This window comes from Perognathus longimembris, chromosome 28, assembly GCF_023159225.1.
Source record: "Perognathus longimembris pacificus isolate PPM17 chromosome 28, ASM2315922v1, whole genome shotgun sequence".
Lineage (NCBI taxonomy): Eukaryota > Metazoa > Chordata > Mammalia > Rodentia > Heteromyidae > Perognathus > Perognathus longimembris.
The window spans coordinates 22,089,437-22,110,005 of record NC_063188.1 but is presented as its reverse complement, the minus strand read 5'-3'; the positions used below and the strand labels follow the sequence as shown (position 1 = coordinate 22,110,005).

The 20,569-nt window shown below is 36.3% G+C and overlaps 1 protein-coding gene across 3 annotated transcripts in view; it reads left to right on the top strand.

Annotated features, from left to right (window-relative positions):
• Window positions 1-20,569, top strand: part of Gria3 (glutamate ionotropic receptor AMPA type subunit 3) — a 291,489-nt gene that overhangs the window by 191,696 nt on the left and 79,224 nt on the right. For all 3 annotated transcript variants that reach the window (XM_048336456.1, XM_048336455.1, XM_048336457.1), the window contains exons 6-10: window positions 8,685-8,846; window positions 11,818-11,985; window positions 16,223-16,327; window positions 17,760-17,867; window positions 19,052-19,258. In XM_048336456.1, coding sequence (XP_048192413.1) covers window positions 8,685-8,846; window positions 11,818-11,985; window positions 16,223-16,327; window positions 17,760-17,867; window positions 19,052-19,258 — 750 coding nt within the window. The remainder of the gene's footprint in view (window positions 1-8,684; window positions 8,847-11,817; window positions 11,986-16,222; window positions 16,328-17,759; window positions 17,868-19,051; window positions 19,259-20,569) is intronic.

The window sequence follows — 20,569 nt, the reverse complement described above, 5'->3', positions numbered from 1 at the left end:
TCCCCAGGTCTATGTGAAGAGCTTTCAGTAATTTCATTTTGCTACTGTCATTCACAGGTGCACTATATTTCACTAATGATCATTTCCTAACGATCACCTTCTAAGAAAGGGGTTCTTAAAAAATGAAATTTCAGTAGAAATGTCTGGTAATGAAGTAAGGCACTTTCTAGATGAAGAGACAAGACAAAGATACCAAGGTTTGAGAATGGCATAGCTAAAGAAGGAATAATGTAGACAAGACCGAGGCAGCAGAACATAAGAGATAGTGAAAGCCTGAGTGGCCTTAGTTGGAGTATGTCTGACATGAGAAGGTCTTATAGGAAAATATAGATCTGATTAGGTAGGTAAGTTATGCCCTACTCCTGAGTGTTTCTGTTAGGCAGAAAGAATGAAGATAAAACAGTGTAAACTAAGACTAAGGCAGCTGCAGTGGTAGAGGCTGAGATGGCCATGGAGAATAATACAAGAACTGATAGACTGTATGTATGCCTTTTCCCATCATCTCTTTTCACTTTTATCTCTTAGGTTTGGTATATAAAGCATAACTCTGCTTCATTAGATTTTTACAGAAGTTTTGAGAAGCCAAGAACTCTGAGTTCTCCCACATTTTGTATAGCCATCACCAACTGCTGGTGATCCTTGGAAAGAAGGAACTGGGAAACCAACAAGGAAGAAGAAATAACCACAATTCAGTCTGAAGTTGCCTCCTGAAATATCTTTCTCTATTATCTTACCCTTACTCTTCCCCCTTTTCACTTCTACTTATTGGCTTTTGGGTAATAAAAATCTATATGGGACAACATTACAAATGCTTAGGGAAGCCAGACATTTAAATTTCTGGGGGAAAGTGTGGTTAATCTCACTTGTAGATTTTATAATGTGTAAGGAAAAATGTCCAGGAGCTAGGAAACTAACCATAGCCAGAGGTGTATATATAATAGTTATGGCCTTGTCCTACTAGACATTCAGACTGGACAGTCATTTTGCTTATGGTAGTTTTGTAGATGATAGAGAAACAATGGATCAAAATGAAATTGAAGACCTTAGGTAGCAAACTTCAATATTACTTTTTAAAAAAGAGAAGGAAGAGGAGTAAGATAAGGAGGAGGAAGAGAGAGAGAGTACATTGTGTATCTATATGAAAATATAATTAAATACATTATTTTGAACAATTGATGTACCATAATAATTTTCAGGAAAACAAAACAAAACATAGTTTTGTGGTGTTGAGAACAGAAACTAGAGCCATGTGGGTAGAGGCAAACATTCTGCCATTTAGCTACATCTCCAGTCACTACATGGTAAAGAAGTAGAAATGGAAGGTACACTAACAGGTATGCAACTCCCTTTTTCCACTTTTTCTTCAACCTTATATATACTTTATCTGTGTGCCTATTTTAGCTGTTTGGTGGCCATGTATGCTATGCTAGGTTTTTGTGTAGAGGCTTTAGAAATATTTCGCATTTATATTCAAACTTGAGATAGGTATATTGTCGACTCAAAAAGACAAACCTGAAAGATAGGAGGTGTGACACTGATTAAGATGCACGGCACTCATAACCTGACTTCTGAAATTAAAACCACTTTGTACAATTATGTAAAGATAGTAAAAAACCTAATTAAAATAAATAAGTAAATATAAAAAGACAAATGTAGTAAAAGTTACAAATAAGGGAAATGCCTTAAATATGAGATTGTACATTAATAGGGACCATGAGTCAGACAAAACCTACTCTTAGATATACCTACTGTCACAGACCTTACCCTTTTACATTTCCTTTGATCTGCTAGGTGTTCAGTGGAGAGTTATACTGCATTATTGTCTTTATAGAGGCTTAGGTTGGGATTCATAGGAGGTAAAGCAGGATGAAGAGCCAGCCACCTCCTGCCCTTCCTGGAAAAAGAAATAGTCAGCTAACACTGTAAGCCTACTACATTGTAGATATGAATTTGTTACTCAGTCCTGCTGCATCATTTTCTTTGCTGAACTTTTCCAAGTAATCAAGTCTGACTCTCTTATATCTTGTACATTCTATGTGCATATCAACCAACAAATCTAGAAATATTTGACCAAAATAAAATGGTATTTTAAATGTATTAGAAAATGTACTTTATATAAATTAAAAGGTATTTACAAACTACTATGAGGGAAGCTCTTTTATGTTATCGTGTTTACTAATATTTTCCAAATAATCATCTGTTGTCAGTGTAAATTGTACATATACATATGAAAATAGAAACTAGAACTGTGACAAAAAAAAAACATCCTTTGTACAATGTTAGGAGGGAAACTGGTGAACTGGGAGCCAGTCAACTCTAGCCCATCAGCCATCCCTTCTCTATTAACTTCATTATTTCTTCCAAATCTCTTTTGTGTTTCATTTTCTTTATGCTTCGGATCTTGTGTAGTTCTCCATCTCACTTTTACTCCATCGGAATGTATGTTTTGAGGCTCACTAAATGTTTCTAGGTTACCTCTTCCCTGTCAATGTCTTTGCTAAGCCTGTGGGAAAAAATTAGGCCTATTTTCCATCCTCAGACACTATAATTTCTCACAATAAAAAGTGGCAATGTGAATAGGGAAACCTTACATACACTAAAAAAAATTGAATTTGGGTAGAAAGTAGTCCAGGAGCCAGCTGACTCCTGCCTTTCAACACCTCTGTCCTAGTTTCTATCATTCTAGCACTAACCTTGTTTTCCCCTTGATTGACCAAAATGTTTTATGCTTATGTTTGTTGCACTAGTGTATCTGTAGGACTTTTCAAAAACTCAGTCAGTGTTTTCTATTGAAGCCCTTATCTGGCCAGCTCTTTCTTTTTCTTTTCTTTTTTTAATAATTACTTATTTATTGTCAAAGTGATGTACAGAGGGGTTACAGTTTCATACATAAGGCAGTGGGTACATTTCTTGTACAATTTGTTACCTCCTCCTTCATTTTGCCCCTCTCCTCCCATGAGATGTTCAGTTGGTTTACACCAAATAGTTTCGTAAGTGTTGCTTTTGGAGTCATTTGTCTTTTTATCCTTTATCTCTCAATCTTGATATTGTCTTTCCCTTCCCTAATTCTAATACCAGTATATACAGTATCCAGGGTACTCAGATAAAGTGATAGCACAGGAACAACCACAGGAAGGGGATACAAGAGGATCATCAACAACAACAACAAAAAAACTACGGTTTCACATGGCATGTTGAAAGTAATTACAACCGTGATATAACACTCGTTTCCCTAACATGGAGTTCATTTCACTTAGCATCATCTTATGTGTTCATAAGGACATAGCTATTAGGCTCTTGTGATCCTCTGCTGTAAACTTGTGCTAATTATTCCCTATGAGGGAAACCATAGAGTCCCTGTTTCTTTGGGTCTGGGTCACTTCACTTAGTATATTTTTTTCCAAGTCCTTCCATTTCCTTACAAATGGGGCAATGTCATTCTTTCTGATAATGGACTAAAAATTCCATTGTGTATATGTACCACATTTTCCTGATCCATTCGTCTACTGAGGGACATCTGGGTGGTTCCATATTTTGGCAATGACAAATTGTGCTGCGATGAACATTGTTGTGCTGGTAGCTTTAGTGTGGTCTTGCTTGTAGTCTTTTGGGTAGATGCCCAAGAGTGGGGCTGCTGGGTCATAGACATTCTTACTGGGGTGAAGTGGACTCTCGATGTTGTTTTGATTTGCATTTCTTTTACGGCCAGTGATGTAGAGCACTTTTTCATGTGTCTCTTGGCCATTCTCATTTCCTCTTCAGAGAAGCCTCTTTTTAAGTCTTTAGCCCACTTGTTGGGGGGGCTGTTAGTTCTTTGAGGTTTTGTTTTGGAGGAACTTAATTTTTTTAGTTCTGCATATATTTTAGATATGAGGCCTTTGTCCATTGTATTGGCCAACTCTTTTTTTTTAAGTTTTTATTATAAAACTGATGTACAGATAGGTTACAGTTTCATATGTTTATTGGCCAACTCTTAAAGGGGAAATCTGATGCTGGACATGGTGGCTCATGCCTATAATTCTAGCTACTTAGGAAGCAGAGATCAGGAGAATCATGGTTTGAAGCCAACCCAGGAGAATAGTTAGTGAGATCCCATCTCTACCAATAAGCATGATGTGGTACACATACCTGTTACTCAGGGGGCAGGTTGGGGGAAGGAGAGCATAAATAAGAGAATCACATGCCTGCCTATTCTGGGCAAAAACTCAAGACTCTATTTGAAAAATAACTTATAAAGGGGGCTGGAAGCATGCTTAAGTAGTAGAAATTCTCAGTACCACAAAACCTAAGTACCAGAAAAAAATGGAGAATCTGGTAAGAGTTGTTAGACAAGTTAAATGCCTTAAAATAGTGGGATAATAGGTGAATGTCAGTCGATATCTTCCCCCAGCCAGAAATTATATCCTAATACTTAATTTCTCTAACTGTCATCTTTTATTTTCTGCCTTTTTCATCCAGGTTTTTAAAGATCACTTCTATTGTGTTAATGCCTGTAAATAGCCTTTTAGAAGCACTCATCAATATTTCCACTCAAGGTCTGTGTACAGCCGATCAAGAAGTGAATTCTGTAAAGAATTATAGACAAGCTGGGCTCCAGTGACTCACACCTGTAATCCTAACTACTCAGGAGGCTGAAATCACGGGGTAGAGGTTCAAAGACAGGGCAAGAAGGAGAAGGAGGGAGAAAAATGAGGCAGGAAGTAACAAGTTTGATAAGAAATGTACTAACTGCCTTACTTATGAAACTGTAACCCCTTTGTACATCATTTTGACAATACATAAATTAAGTTTTTTTTAAGACAGGGCAGGAAAGTCCATGAGACTCTTACCTCAAAATGAGCACCAGAAAACTGGAAGTAGAGCTGTGGCTCAAAGTGGTAGAGCAATACCCTTGAGCAAAACTGCTCAGTGACAGTGCTCAGGCCCTGAGTTCAAGCCCCATGACTGAAAAAAGAAAATCAAAGAATTATAGGCAAGTGAAATGTCTTAAGGTAATCAGATGGGTGGATATAAAGAACCATTGGCCAGAAATATTCTCACCAAATCAGAATATTTCTCCTAACTTCCATCATCCTATTCAGCATTTTACTTTCCTTTTTATATATTCTGTGAGTTTTGTGATCTCTGTTCTCTTTTAGTGTCTTTATACGGGTATCAGAGATACAAAGCCTCAATATCAATACCATAAAGATTGTGTCCAGCCCAATGCCTAAAGTTTAACAACAAATTATGCAAACAAATAATATCTTAAGTTTAGAATAGCAGATGAGGACAGGAGCTTAGCATTTCCTGATTTTTAGTTTCTACATATCTCTTGTGCTCTTCATTCATTCTACTCTCTGCCATTCCTTATTTCCTACCTATTGTGTATCTTCTACCGGTTAGCATTATTATGTTAATAATTTCATTGATCTGTGAGTGGTCTTGGACCTCAACAAACAACTTTACCTTCTATGGTTGTACATTATAATAGACTCTAAGAACTTAGTTGAGAAATGGTAATAAACATATTTTCAAAACTGGAATCCATGTAGGAGTCAGAGCAGGAGCCAACAACATCATTCTCCTTATCTACCTCCTCTCTGATGATCTATACCTTTTTACCCTCCCTTTCTGCTGACCATATGTTTAGTGATCATTTCTTGAATGTTAGTGTCTTTTGAGGTCTTCTAGAAGACTTACAATTAATGTGACCACTTTAAGTACTTTGGTTCACCATTCTAAGGAAGAACTATAACATGAGTTATGTTTCCAATGCGGAAACCTTTGCCAACTTTTTCTTCTTATTTCTATCTTCCTGCCACTTTGGAGGGCTTGGAGAAAATGTGCTGTTGATTATCTAAACCATGAGCACTGTGGGTTCCTATACCTAAATGTGAGCACTAGAATGATACTCAAGTCATGGAATCTGACAAGAGATTTTAAGCAAGCAAATTGTGCACCAATGGGTAGGTAGAGAATTAGGATTGGGAACCAATCAACTCTCGCCATTTAGCAACAGGAGCTCTCCTTTAACTCCTTAAGCGTCTGTGGACTCATTTGTTTTTCCTTCTTCTTCTCCTTGTTCTTTCCTACTTCTGCTCTCTTTACTTTGTACAATGGGGCTGTGTTAGTGCTTTCTGCAAGTGTTCCCTAATAAGACTTCAAGGGACTCAGTACAAACTAGTGATACAGAGTTCTTGTCAGTAAGAAGAAAGGTTGAAGTGATCTTCCCTGGCCTGATTTGCATAATACACGATCATCAGGAACATTCGTGCTAATTATAGCCTAATGTGTACCATAACTCATTCCCAGCTATATTTGTCATAAAACTTGAGTTGACTAAGAAACTTGTAGGTCCTCTGTGCTATGGTTGAAATATTGTTAATGAGTACACAGTAGAGCTATAAAAGCATTTTCAAATTACAATATGTTTACTGAAGAAGGAAAACTTCTGAGAGAGAATATGTGTGGGTCTCTGTGACAGGGTGAAGATTCTTGGGAATGGCCAGAAGGATAGAGAGCAACTCTGACTCCTAGGCCTTAAGGAAAAAGTCAGACTTCTGGGGTCCTTTCTCCCTCCATGCACTTTAATTCTGCTTATTTTAGTATGCTTTCTAGTGTAGCTATAGTCATTTACACTTGGAAATGGGAAGGTTTTCAAAGCACTTCTTTCCAAGGAAGGGAGTTCTGATTCTCCAATCCAGGCTTTTACAATACAAGCTAAACTTTGACCACAACAGCAGGAAGATAGTCAGTTTTCTCATGTGCTATTTGTTCCAGTCAAATATGGTTTGGCAGTAACTGAATTAAAGCTATTCACTTACGTTTTGTCCTCTGTTTTTTATTTGTACTTATGTTTGGGAAATAAGGAGTTAAGGAATATGCTGGAGCTCTAATAGTAATAGCCACTAGACTTTGCATATAAGCTAGTCTCTCTGCTGCTTTTAGTGCAAGGAATAACAAAACAAATGGAAAAAAACACTGAGTCCTACTTTCATGAAGGAGGCATCTGGAAGAATATTGTCATAGTGATTTAGAATTAATTCATAAAACACTTTGTGGTTATCAAGAAGGAGGAATGATTCTCGGTGATGCAAATCAAATGATTTGGCTTCCTGTCCAATTTCCTTGGCCTCCTATTCCACATATGAAAAGATGAGGGAAAGGGGGCTGTAAATAACAACTGGGAAAGCTGTTTCACAAAAATATATTTCTTAAGGTTGTCTTGTGATTCATGTTATAGAAATGTAAAATTAAAGATTCAGGGTTCAGGCAGTGACTGGGGAGTTATACCAGGGAGATTTCTGAATACTGTGTCTAAACTTGTATTGAGTTTGTGAAGATTCCTCAAGAAATATATTGAAGGTAAGCACATACTTCCATATGATTATTATACTTCAAGCAAATGTTTCTGGAATTCCAAAAATGAACAATTGATAGGAATTTCAATCATTGATAGGGAATCTAAAACCCATTGAGTGGTACAGTTAAAATTTATACATTTAATCGGATGGAAATTTTACCCCATAAAGCAACTGAAAGAGAAAATAACTATACACAAACATTGAACTCTAGTTAGTGACCTACATGCTGAATTCTTACAGGGTAAAGTATCCTAATATTGCAACTTATTTTGAAGCACATCCTAAAAATGAAACAGATGAATGGACATTTAGGAAAATATTAACATTTAACTCTGAAGAGTAACTATATGGGTGCTCACTATACTCTTCTTTCAAAGCTTCTATATATTTAAATATTCTCACTTTAAAGTTTCACAAGAAAATTACTCACTGCCTTACATATGTAACTGTAACCCCTCTATACATCACTTTGACAATAAAATTAAATTTTAAAAAATGTTGAGGGTAATCTGAAGAAGAAAAGACTCTCCTCACTTTTTAATGGGTAGAAATCTAGCCTCAGTGCATTAATGAGTCTAACGTATTAACAACAGTGAGCCAAAGATAGGCATCCAATAGAAGTAATAGCAATTTGGGGGTGTGGTAGCTAAGAAATTAAGATCCATTGGAACTGGTGGTGCCCAGAAGGAAATGTCTTAGTTACCAACCCTGAAGAGACTACTTCAGGAGGTGTTAACCAATGATAATAAGAGCAACGTAAAAAACAAATGGTAGATGCTATGCAGATGTCAAGACTCATTGGTGGACACATGTTATACATACACTAGAGTTTGCATGATCATATACAACCAAGCTGTCACTTTCACTCATTAGTATTTCTATGAATTACAAAATGTCTGAAGCACTCATCACTAGACTCTGAAGCAATCTGTTGTGTTTGGCATGTTAAGCTAAAGAAAAGATTTTTATAGATCTCATTAGGATCAAACTTGTTCAACATTTTCCAATTACACGAAGTATTATATTTTTACTCAGAGAAGAAAGACTGAAAATACAGGTAAATGAAACAAAATATTTGCTTGAAGTTGGCACCTATGTTTGTCTGTGTAGCAGCTACAATAAATAAAAGATGCTAAAATGGAAGGATGTGTATTTTATCCTACCTATAGTTTCAGACATGGTACTCTAAGAACCAGTTGAATATCCAAGAGCTTCTTTATTGCAAGTAAGTAATTCTCAGGAAGAAAATTTTCTTTTCATCCTTAGTACTCAAATTGATAGTGTAAGTAGGAACACATGGTCTCCTACAATCATGATTCCCTTTCATTATCTTTCTAGGGTTTTACTGACATTTTGCTGGAAAGAGTCATGCATGGTGGAGCCAATATTACAGGTTTCCAGATTGTCAACAACGAAAACCCTATGGTCCAGCAGTTCATACAGCGTTGGGTGAGGCTGGATGAAAGAGAATTTCCTGAAGCCAAAAATGCACCACTAAAGGTAATGGCCCATGGTATATAGAAACCTAAGGCCAGGTTTGCAAAGAATTTACATATAGCCCTTATATACTTAGGGCCATCTTGTGATCAAGTAGTCTTTCTGCAGAAGTGATTTGAAGAGCTGAAAAAGAAAATTTGAAATTTGAAAACTAAACTCCGAAGTAAAGAATCTATAGAGAATGTAATCTTTAAAAAATTTAGTATTTTTGACTGTTACTTTAATTTTTTAATGAATTTCATTTGTAATATGCTCACAATAATTTACTTTACAAGAACCTAAGTCAGACAAATGATGAAAGCAGTGGGAATAGGTAAGGAAGATTGATAGTCTGAAACAGAAAATTAGATTTTACATTATTTATGTGATTGCTTTGTGTTAATAAGATCCATGAATCTCAGAACACCCAAGTGAATTAGGTGTGTTTCATATGTATGTGTGTGTATGTGTGTGTGCGTATGCAACAGAAATATTTTCTTGCTTTTAAATTTTTCTTTAAAATTAATTAGATTAACAAAGCTGCTCATTTTCACAAAATCAAGATAAGAATATTAAAAGCAGAAAAGTCATGCTCAGAGTATATATTTTTCACATGTGTTCCCCTGTGGCTAGAAATCCTATTATTTAAAACTCAGGAATTAAAGCAAATAAATTAGGGGGAAATTATTCATGTTACACAAAGGATCCTTCAAATGTATTTTTAAAGTAACTCATTCCCTCAGTGCATTGATTTAAGTACAAATTTGACTGTACATTCTTCTTTCCTATTACAGTAAATGTATGTAGTATGGTTGTGATATAAACTAAGAGACCATTTAGATTCAAGACCCTTCCCTAGTGAAAACAAAAGGAAAAGGAAAAAGAAAGGGAAGGGAAGAACAGTAGGGAAACAACACAAGAGAACAAATGCATACTGTAGCACATATGCAGGTCTACCCTAAATGGGTTACATCAGAACCTGGCACAATTAAGACCTTACTCTATACAACTGGTATGTTTTAGAAAAGTTTTGAGTTAAACATGTTTTTCATTCTGTTAAATAACTTAGCCATTAAGTGGTACCCGGTGGTTGTAGTGATTATACTTGCCAGATTTTCATAATACAGTTCCATTGTAAAACATGCTGCCTCATATTCAGATCAGGTATCCTAAATGGATTCAGCACATATGGCCACAATTCCAATGAGAAATCCTGTATAACTAATTAATTTTAGCATATTAAAGTTATATTTCTCTTCCTAATACAGTTAGGTGAACTTACACAAATTTAGATTTTCATAGAACTTCCTAATCCCTGACTTACTATTCATAGGTGATAGATTAGGGGTAAATTCATTTATTCAACATGCTAGGTAGTACCTATTGTGCCAGGCACTATGTTAGGTACAAGAAAATGCATAAAGTTAAAAAGTATAAAAAGGATACTTCAGAGTATATGTTCATACTGTGTATATTGTAGAAAATAGAAGGAAGATAATCTCCATTGGTAGTAACTGATGTTTGTATTATAAAGTTTTAGAACCTGCTAAGAAGAAATGTGATGGTTTATAAGTAAAAGCCTTCAAAACACTTAAGAAAATGGAGTCGTTAAACAGATAGTTACAACTTTCACATTACTTTTGTTTAGAATTAATTGTTACAGGATCTTGCACTGAATTTATTAGAAAAAACATCCACATTAAAAATGATGCTCATTATTTCCTATCCTGGTATGCAATTTGTTCCTATATTTTATAAAAATTTCCTTTTAAGCCTTTTGTTTGTTTAGGAAATGGATATTCTTATACCTGGTTAAGTAGAAACTGAGGTAGAAAATTAAATAGCTCACTTGGCATGGCTTGAAAAAGACTACATTAAAACTACTAACAGTTGGATAGAAAAAAAACCACCTATGTGAGCCTAAGTAGTGTTGAGATGAGCAGAAACAAAGGTTTTTTTCATGAAAGCTTGCTGCTGTAGTCATCATTGATGATTTGCTTCTGAGAGAAAAGTAACATGAGAAGACTAAATCGAGAATTGTAGAGACAATGTATTCACTCCCAATTTGTACTTGGATATGCTCGATATAAGAACTCCTCCTAGGATATTTTAAAAGATGTCAGAGGGATTGTAAATTCTACCAAAATTTGTCATCTCTGCAAAATAGAGGTCAGTTTTTTTCATCATATGTTGTTGATTAATTTAATGAAAAACATCCACATTTCAAATTGCAGAAAATCAAATCTCTTGTATTAAGTCACTGGCCTTATCTCTAATAGAGCATAACAATATATCCAAGGAACAGAAAAGTAAGTATTTTTGCCTGAAAGAAGTAGCATCATGAAATGTTGCCTACAAATTGTCAACGTTATCAGATTTAAAACTCAATAACAATTGTAATTTTCTACAATTGAAAACTAACTTTGGTTTTTGCTACCCCCCCAGGAAACAAAAACTGATTTATTGCTGGCCAGAGGTCCTAGCTTGCTAAAAACAAGGTCCAGACAGAAATGATTAATGTTTCCCTCCAAATTAATTTCAAGCTGTCTAACTTAGCTATTTCCATTTTCCCCTAAGTAAACAGCAGATCTGAATTTTCTATTACAAACAGCAATAACTCAGTGTTGCTTTAGGATATGCTGTTTCCTCTCCAATCTATACATGTCATCCTTCAACATCCCACACATTTCTTTCCCTACAAAAGACCCAGCCTCTTAATAGTCACTCACTCAATATGAAACAGTATTGAGAGCAAGAGACAGAGTCTCTTGAGCCATTCGATCTTAATAATCTGAACACATGCACATGAGGTAAGAGGCATCCTTCTAGAATGAATCAAAGTCAGGTTCACCCATAGAGATCACTTGACTTAAGTAATTAGGATGACAGCTTTGGTTGAGAAAAGATAAGAAATGGATGAAAATTATGAGGAACCAAGGCAGGTTTTAAGTATGTCATTTGTCATAATATCTTGTTTGCCATGCATCCATTTTAGTATACATCTGCATTGACTCACGATGCAATACTGGTGATAGCAGAAGCCTTCCGCTACCTGAGGAGGCAGAGAGTAGATGTGTCCCGAAGAGGTAGTGCTGGAGACTGCTTAGCAAATCCTGCTGTGCCCTGGAGTCAAGGAATTGATATTGAGAGAGCTCTGAAAATGGTAAGACCCTATTTGACTGTTTTTAGTATTTATTGGGCGGGAGATCATTCATGGCTTCCAAAGTGTCCTTAGACAGATTTCATTATTTACAGTAGGGGGCAGTATCACCCACCCATTGCAGCAAGTCAAGCAAAAGCTTTTTCTGAATATCTCACCTTTATGCCTTTCACTTGTGACTGCATACATTCAAAACAAACCTTCAAAAGTACAAGAATTTCTAGCCGGGAACTGGTGGCTCACGCCTGTAAACCTAACTACTCAGGAGACTGAGATCTGAGGATTATGGTTCAGCCCAGGCAGAAAAGTCCATGAGACTCTTACCTCCAGTTAAACATCAGAAAACCAGAAGTGGTGCTGTGGCTCAAATGGTAGAGTGCTAGCCTTCAGCAAATGGAGATCAGGGCCAGCACTGAACCCTACTTCAAGCTCCAGTACTGGGCCCAGGCCCAGAGTTCAAGCCCTACCAGCAGCAAAAAGTGTAGAAGAATTTCCTATTTCTCCCTAATTATCCTGATGTTTGGGACATCCAAATGAATAAAGAGATAGGCAACAATAAAATAATGTTATGCACAACTCAGCAATAAAGAATTTATAACAGCCTCATAACATACATCATTTTGTAGAGTTGCCTCTCTTACTGCTACCTTAAATTTGCCTTAAAGATGAAAGCATTCAATCAAAAGGGGTTAGTAGCCCCTGTGTGTGTCTCTCTCTCCTCAAGAAAGATATATGACTCATTCTCCCATCATGCATATTTTTATGTCATTATGTCAGTTCCCTAACAAATGCCTTAAGTGTAGTTTTACGGAGGTAGCACTGTAGGATTTTGAAGAGCAGTTAATTAGATTCAACCTTCATAGAAGTTACAAGATCTGTATGTATGAGTGAAATATAAAACTCACTCAGAATGAATCAAAAGGAGTTTCATCAACAAAATCTCTAGGGGAAAAAGCTAACAATTGACTTCCCATTCATGACACAAACAACTATTACCCCAAATAGAAAGTTGGCTACTAGAATGAACAATCAGAAATTAATCTGACTACAAGAATAGATCAACTTGTGGCCAGGGATAGGAGAGGGAAACTGGGGAAAAGCAAAGGAAGAGGTGACATTATCCAAAAAGAGAAATGTACTCTTATCTGACTTAGGAAATGGTAACAACCCCTCTGTACAACACTTTAATAATCACAACAAAATTATACTTCTAATTTTTTTATGAGCTCAATCATACTATTACACAGGAATGTTACAGCATGGCTAATTCACTGAGAAAGCTCAAGCTATAAGCCATGAAAGTAACCTTGCTCACTAGGTCTTGATGATCAAACACTCAGCCAGAGGATCCTTGACCTCTTTCTACAGGCTAACCTCTTTCTATTACTCCAGAGAGTCTGGAAAGCATTAGCCTTTTCTAAAAGCAGACGGTGCCTCAATAAAAGTGCACTATTCACAAGGACTCTGTGTGAGGCTTATCTAAAATACTAAATGTTTTACTACATTAGAAGAAATCCTTTTTATGAGTTAAAGATGAAATTGAATGATGTAAAAGTATTCCTCATTATGACTAGCATGCAGTTGTTTCTCAATAAATTATTTTCTTTGAAAAAGAAAACTGGCCATCAAAACATTTCCTGATCAAGACTCCTAAGTAGTCTGTTAATGAATATATAATCACATCATTCATTTAGCAACTATTTATGGAGACTTTGCAAAGTATATATCAGGCTTTGTATTTGTATACAAGTATGGAATAAGAGAACCTCACATTTAAGTTGCTAATACATAAACAAGTGCTTTAAAATATATTACACTTTCAAATTAGATAATTATTCCTCCTGACAATCTGCAAGTGCTGTAAAGATTAGCTTTAGTATGGTTTATTGAGATACCTGCCACAGATTCTAAGATATTGAGAATTAATTGCGTACAGATATATTGAGTGCCTGGTCTATCCCAGCCACTGGATCAGTTGTTTAGAATACAGAAATGGAAGTGCTGGGGACTTAGCTCAGTGGAAGAGCGCCTGCCTGGGGAGCGCAAGGCCCCAAGTTCAGTCCTCAGCTCTGGAAAAAAAATCTATAAAACAATACAGAAACAGGATATCTCTCATTGTAAGATGCTCTAAATCTAGTAGGGGAGTTAGAAATCCATAGATGATTAAAATCTTGTGGTAAAGTCTTACAAAGGACTATGAATTAAAGAAGGGCTCCCAGACGGAATGTGGGAAACTGTCACTGATGTTCAATACCACAATATAGCCTTAAAAAATATATTTCTCTTTGACTCATACTCAAATTCTACTCCTGCTCACCAAATGTTTGAATCATGGGGTCTGGCATATCTTGATTGGACATATCTTGATTCTCTGGTTCATGAACAATGTTTAGATAAGTTGAGTCTTAAGAAATATATGATTGTTTTTCATTTTAGTTTTGAATTAGCATACATTTGTATTGTGAAAGGGTTTATTGTGATATTTATATACATTCACACATTGCACTTTGAACATATTTACTCCCTCCACCATATCTCCATTCCTCCTGTCTCAAAAAAAAAGTCTCAATGAGAATTGAAGCCCTTTGTATTTTCAATAATGAAAAATTTCCTATTCTATTATCTCTGCTCTGCGTAATTCTGGAATTTTATACTCAAAATGGAATATATATATATATATATATGCATTAGCTCTATCTTACTGCGTTATGTAATTTCTGTCTCATCAAAGGTCCTTTTCTTTAACTAAGAAGTACAGTTTCACATTTTTCACAGGCTCAGACTGGCAATAGTGCTTCGGTTTCTTGGGTCAGATGTTTATCATCTTGCTTCTAGTTAGTCACATTAGAATACTTCTTCAACAGGAATTTCACAGTTTCCTACTGGTAGTGAGCAAGCCTCCTCCCCTTTAAAAATGCTTCCTAATATTTGGCATTATTTTTTACTTCCTCAGCACAAACCTGTTACTACCTCTGACTTATTTGACAGCTTGTCATTTTCTATAAGTGAGGCAAAATGTATTCCATCATTTTATCCTGAGATAGCAAGACATTTTCTTTTAGTTTGAAGCAAATTCTTTGACCCTTATATACAAAATGAGTAATGTAAGTGGTTAACAATAATGACTTCCATCTACAGAGGGCTGTTCATCCAGTGTCCATGAACTATAAAACAGGTAGGAAAATGCCTCCACTCAGCAGAAATAGGCCCAGACTCTGGCCTACATGAAATCTGCATTTGGCATCCCAAGTAGGTGTTCAGAATGTCAGTCCTTCTATTTTGCCTAGTGCTCTATATTGCTGACGCTTTACAGTCAAAAATGTCATCAGTCTTTCAACCATTCCTCTAGGCATTAGCTTTCTGCTACTTGTCTGTACCTAGGAATAGGTTAAATAAGAGGTAACAGCCATTCTTATCATTGTAATAAAGTAGTAATTGTGGAACTTTTCCCAGTAACAATTCACTTCAGTTAATAACAATACATACCAGATACTTTCAAAACATTACATAAATGTAACTCGATCTCCCAACAACTTTGAGAGACAGGTGGATTTCCCATTTGTAGACTAGGACATTGAGGGGAAAAAATAGTACTAGGGAATATGTTCAAAGTCATCCAGTTAGTAAGTGATAAAAGTAAGATATGTATCCAGAAGCTCCAGAGCTCATGTTACAGAAGCCAGATAGTGTTCAGATATTGGGGACACAAAGATAAAATACAAACATGGTCACCATGGAACTAATAATTTAGAAAAATGCATTAACCTAATTCATTCTGAAGAGTATTCTTAAAACACGACTAATACAAATTCTAGGGTCTTTCTAAAGTGGTGATAGAACTCTTACTGCATCATCAAAGTAAATGCTTCTCATACACACTCAAAGCATAATTAAAAAATGCATATAAAGAAAATACTGCAGAGAAAATTTTTGTTTTTTCAATTTGATGTTGTTGTATTGTAAATGTGATGTACAGAGGAGTTATAGTTACATAAAGTAAGGAGTATATTTCTCTGTAAAGATTTGATGTGCTGTATAGAGTTCAATGTCAGCACTTTAGGCACTTTGAGGATGGACACAAGAGTATTGAATGTTCCAGCCTGGCCCAAACTATTTAGAAAAGAAAAGGAAAAAAATCTCTAACATTTCATTATGAGACAGTGGACCACCATTCTCGAGCCCTATAAGGCAATATTGTAGTGCTATTCTAAAATTTTTATATTTTTTTCCTTTATATCAGGTACAAGTACAAGGAATGACTGGAAACATCCAGTTTGACACTTATGGACGTAGGACAAATTATACCATTGATGTGTATGAAATGAAAGTATCTGGATCTCGAAAAGTAAGTGACCAAAACAAATATCCAAACAAATTCTCTGCAAAGGTGACAACACTGACATACAAAAATTCAGATGTGGCATGGAGTGTGGCTTAGTGGTAGAGTACTTGTCTTACATGCATGACACCCTGGTTTTGATTCCTCAGCACCACATAAACAGAAAAAGCCAGAAGTGGCACTGTGGCTCAAGTGGCAGAGTGCTAGCCTTGAGCAAAAAGAAGCCAAGGACAGTGCTCAGGCCGAGTCCAAGCCCCAGGACTGGCAAAAAATAAAAAATAAAAAATTAGGTGTTAGGAAACAACACAAACCAAATCCTGCTCACCATTTTTCCTTCCCATCTGCTGAGAAGCATAAACGAGATACATGGCTTTGTAACCAGAATGATCCATCTAGACATTTTTTGAATTGTTACTTTATTGTTATTACAGAGGTGATGTACAGAGTGGTCTATATATTATTAAAGGAAGATTTTCCTCTGAAGCTAGTCCTATAAAATTAGTTACTTTGGGGTACCAGTAGCTCACACCAATAATCCTATCTACTCAGGAGGCTGAGATGTGAGGATCTTGGTTAGAAACCAGCCTGGGCAGGAAAGCTCATGAGACTCCTATCATAAATTAACTACAAAAAAGGCAAAAGTGAAGCTGTGGCTCCAGTGATAGAGCACCAACATGAGCACAAAAGCTTAGAGACAGTACCCAGGCCCTGAGTTGAATCCCTAGGACCAGTATAAAAACAAGTATCTATGAACTGTTTCCTATAACAAAGGAAAGAATTGCAAACTGTATGGTATGTTATTTATGTAAACAAGAGTTTCCCAACTACATATGATCTTGGAAAAAGACTAAGGATTAATAGATATCCACCCATTTTAACAACTCATCACCCAAAGGGCTCTTTATACTGCAATTTACATGACCAATTTACTTCTGTCTACCTAATAATTGTTAGGTATGAAGTAAAAATTTAGTAAATATATAATAAAACCTCAGCACATAAAATATCTTACATCTTTTGTACAGGAAACCCACTAGCCCCCTTACTCCTACTTCCCAAACCTCCTACAGTTCAAACTACTTTTCTGCAGTAAAAGTTTAAAGGTCAAAGAAAGCTGATCATCCCAAAATGGGCTAGGTTACTTTACAAAGTATCAGTAAAGAGTGAGGTGAGCAAGGGAACTATCCTGAGTAAATGATTTAAAAAGTCTGTGTGTGTGTGTGTGTGTGTGTGTGTGTGTGTGTGTGTGCATGCGTGTGCATGTGCTGGTGATGATGCCCTGGGAGGAGTGGCAAGACAGAGGGAAACAGTGCATCAATCCTTGGAAGGGTCACACTACAGGGGAAAAAAAACTTTCATTGCACAATAACACTCCAATTTCATGCAGCATTTCTTCAGTGAAAAATAGACATCCAGGTTAAATATTTGTTCTTTCTAGGCTGGCTACTGGAATGAATATGAGAGGTTTGTGCCTTTCTCAGATCAGCAAATCAGCAATGACAGTGCATCCTCAGAGAACCGGACCATTGTAGTGACTACCATTCTGGTAAGTGTAGATAGAGAAGAAATGGGCTTTCTGAACAGCAAGTCTTCTGAGGCGAGCACTTTACCCCTAGGCCATATTCCCAGCCGACTTCAGTCTTCTGAAATGCATTATTCAGCCAATAGGAAATAAGTTCAAGCAGTGAACATTTCTAACAAAGCAGTTTAGAAGCCTCTCAAAATATTTACCATGATGATGAGCCAAATATCATTTTTAAACAGGGGGAAAAACTCCAATTTGAAACAGTTCACACATCATTCTCCACTTCCTTCTCACCTCTACAGGTCTGAGGTTTCATCTGTATTTGAAACCTAATTTTTTCATCATGGAGGGAGACAGTATTTTGTGGAAAAGGGAATAGATTAGGGCTGTGATATTAGATCTACCACTGCTTTGTATAACTGTACAAGTCACAACTTCTCTAAGCCTCACCTTTTGCTTTGAAAATCTATTAGAGGGTTATAATAATAATCTCCTACTTATCTCATAATACCATTTCAAAGTTTTCCTCATAAAGGTTTTCCACAAAATCACAACATTATTAAAATGCGAAACAATATTCTAAGTTTTACAATGGTTTTCTGAGAGCTGGTTTGCTTTCATTGAAAGTACAAATCTAGGTTAAAAATAAGTGTGACACTAGGTCTGAAACTCAGAAAGGAAACTTGGTTGAAGTTGATCTTTAATTTATATATATATATATGTGTATGTATATATATTTTTTATATATACACCAAGGAAATTACATACATAGAAGACAGAGTCTTCATCTTGTCCTAGGTGTTATATGAGGTCATATGTCTAAAAAAATGAATTACCTCAACTGGCTGTAGTTCCTGCCTGGTAAATGAGAAATCCAAGTCAATTCACTTTCTTGTAACTAAAGGAGACACAACTACCTAATTTAACTAAACTAAAGACTACCAGTGGAAAGAAGTCCTTCTTCCAAACTCTGGAAAGGAATGTAGATGTTTCTTTACTTCATTAAAACATCAGTTAATGACTCCAAGAAATATATGGGCCAGTATACAGTTTGTTCAAGTTCGCCTGATTATAGTAAGTTAAAAAGAAATTAAAGATCCTTTTCATACACCAAGCCTCAGTAACCACAAAGGAGGAAATATCATTACATTTACCATCCTTTAGAAAAGTATATAGGAATAACCTTTTTCTCCCTGGTCCCCAAGGAATCACCATATGTAATGTATAAGAAGAATCATGAGCAACTGGAAGGAAATGAACGCTATGAAGGCTATTGTGTAGATTTAGCCTATGAAATAGCCAAACATGTAAGGATCAAATACAAATTGTCCATTGTTGGTGATGGGAAATACGGTGCAAGAGATCCAGAGACTAAAATATGGAATGGAATGGTTGGGGAACTTGTCTATGGGGTAAGTATGTTCTGTTCTATTTGTGACTCATTGCATGCTTTCCTATTATAAAGTTAAGATTGAAGACTTAATTTCCAAGTATAAGATTTATCCAGTTATAACACGTTCTTCTACAGTTGAAATCTTGTACAGATAATCAAAAGCATCCTTTGAATAACAGGAATATTTTACTAAAAGGAAAGTCGAATTGGGAGACTTTACTCAGCAACATTAAGCACAGCCTGTCCTCTATTAAATCCATTCTTTATATGTTCTGTACCTCAGGCAGAAAAACATCCACACACAGTTGCCTAAGCAACTCCTCCATCTCTACTCATTGCTTTCATCTTACCTATCACTCACTATGTCCTGTGAATCCTAAGTCACTCAAATATAGATATACTCTTCCTCACCATCATCGTCACTGTGCTGAGGAAGGATTTTTACCATATAGCAGTCATTGGACTGGTTTTCTTTGCCTCTATTTTTACCCTGGCAAATCAAATCTGCACATTACTGCAATTTCCCACTTTCAAAACCAGGATAAAACTCAAATTCTTTAGCATAGCAAATAAGGCACTTCATATTTTAGCATCTGCCTACTTCTCTAGTTTTATCTTGTATACTTTCCCCTTCACACCCAAAGTTCCAACTATAGAAAAGTATGCATTGCTCCCTGAAGGTACTAAGCTCCCAGTTAAAGTACGCCTAGAAGTACTTTCCCCTCTCTTCAACCATCTACTGTCATGTACTCATCTTCCAGAAGCTAAAGGATGTCTCTTTCAGGAAGCGTTCCCCAATCCTATTTACTCACTTCCAGTTTGAGTGAGGTTCCTCTGCCCTTTTTACTTCTTTTTTTTAGGGCTTGAACTCTGGGCCTGGGTGCTCTCCCTGAGCTCCTGAGCTCAAGGATAGTGCTCTACCACTTTGAGCCACAGTGCTACTTCTGGTTTTCTGGTGGTTAATTGGAAGTAAGAGTCTCGTGGACTTTCCTGCCCAGACTGGCTTTGAACTGCAATCCTCAGATATCAGCCTCCTGAACACCTAAGATTACAGGCATGAGCCACCAGTGCCCAGCTTGCCCTTCATTTCTTTATAGTACTTTTTGCATTGATACAGCACTTCTGAAACTATATTGTCATGGCATATTTACAAAGTCACCTACACTATGAACTTCTTGAGGACAAGTTACATATCTGACTCAATTCACTATCCCAGAGTCTGGAAAATAGTTGGAGGTCAATAAATGCCTAAAGGAAGTAACAGAAAATCTCCATCCAGAGTTTGGCCATGGGCCAATTACAAAAGGATATGGATATTTAGGGTTTGGGG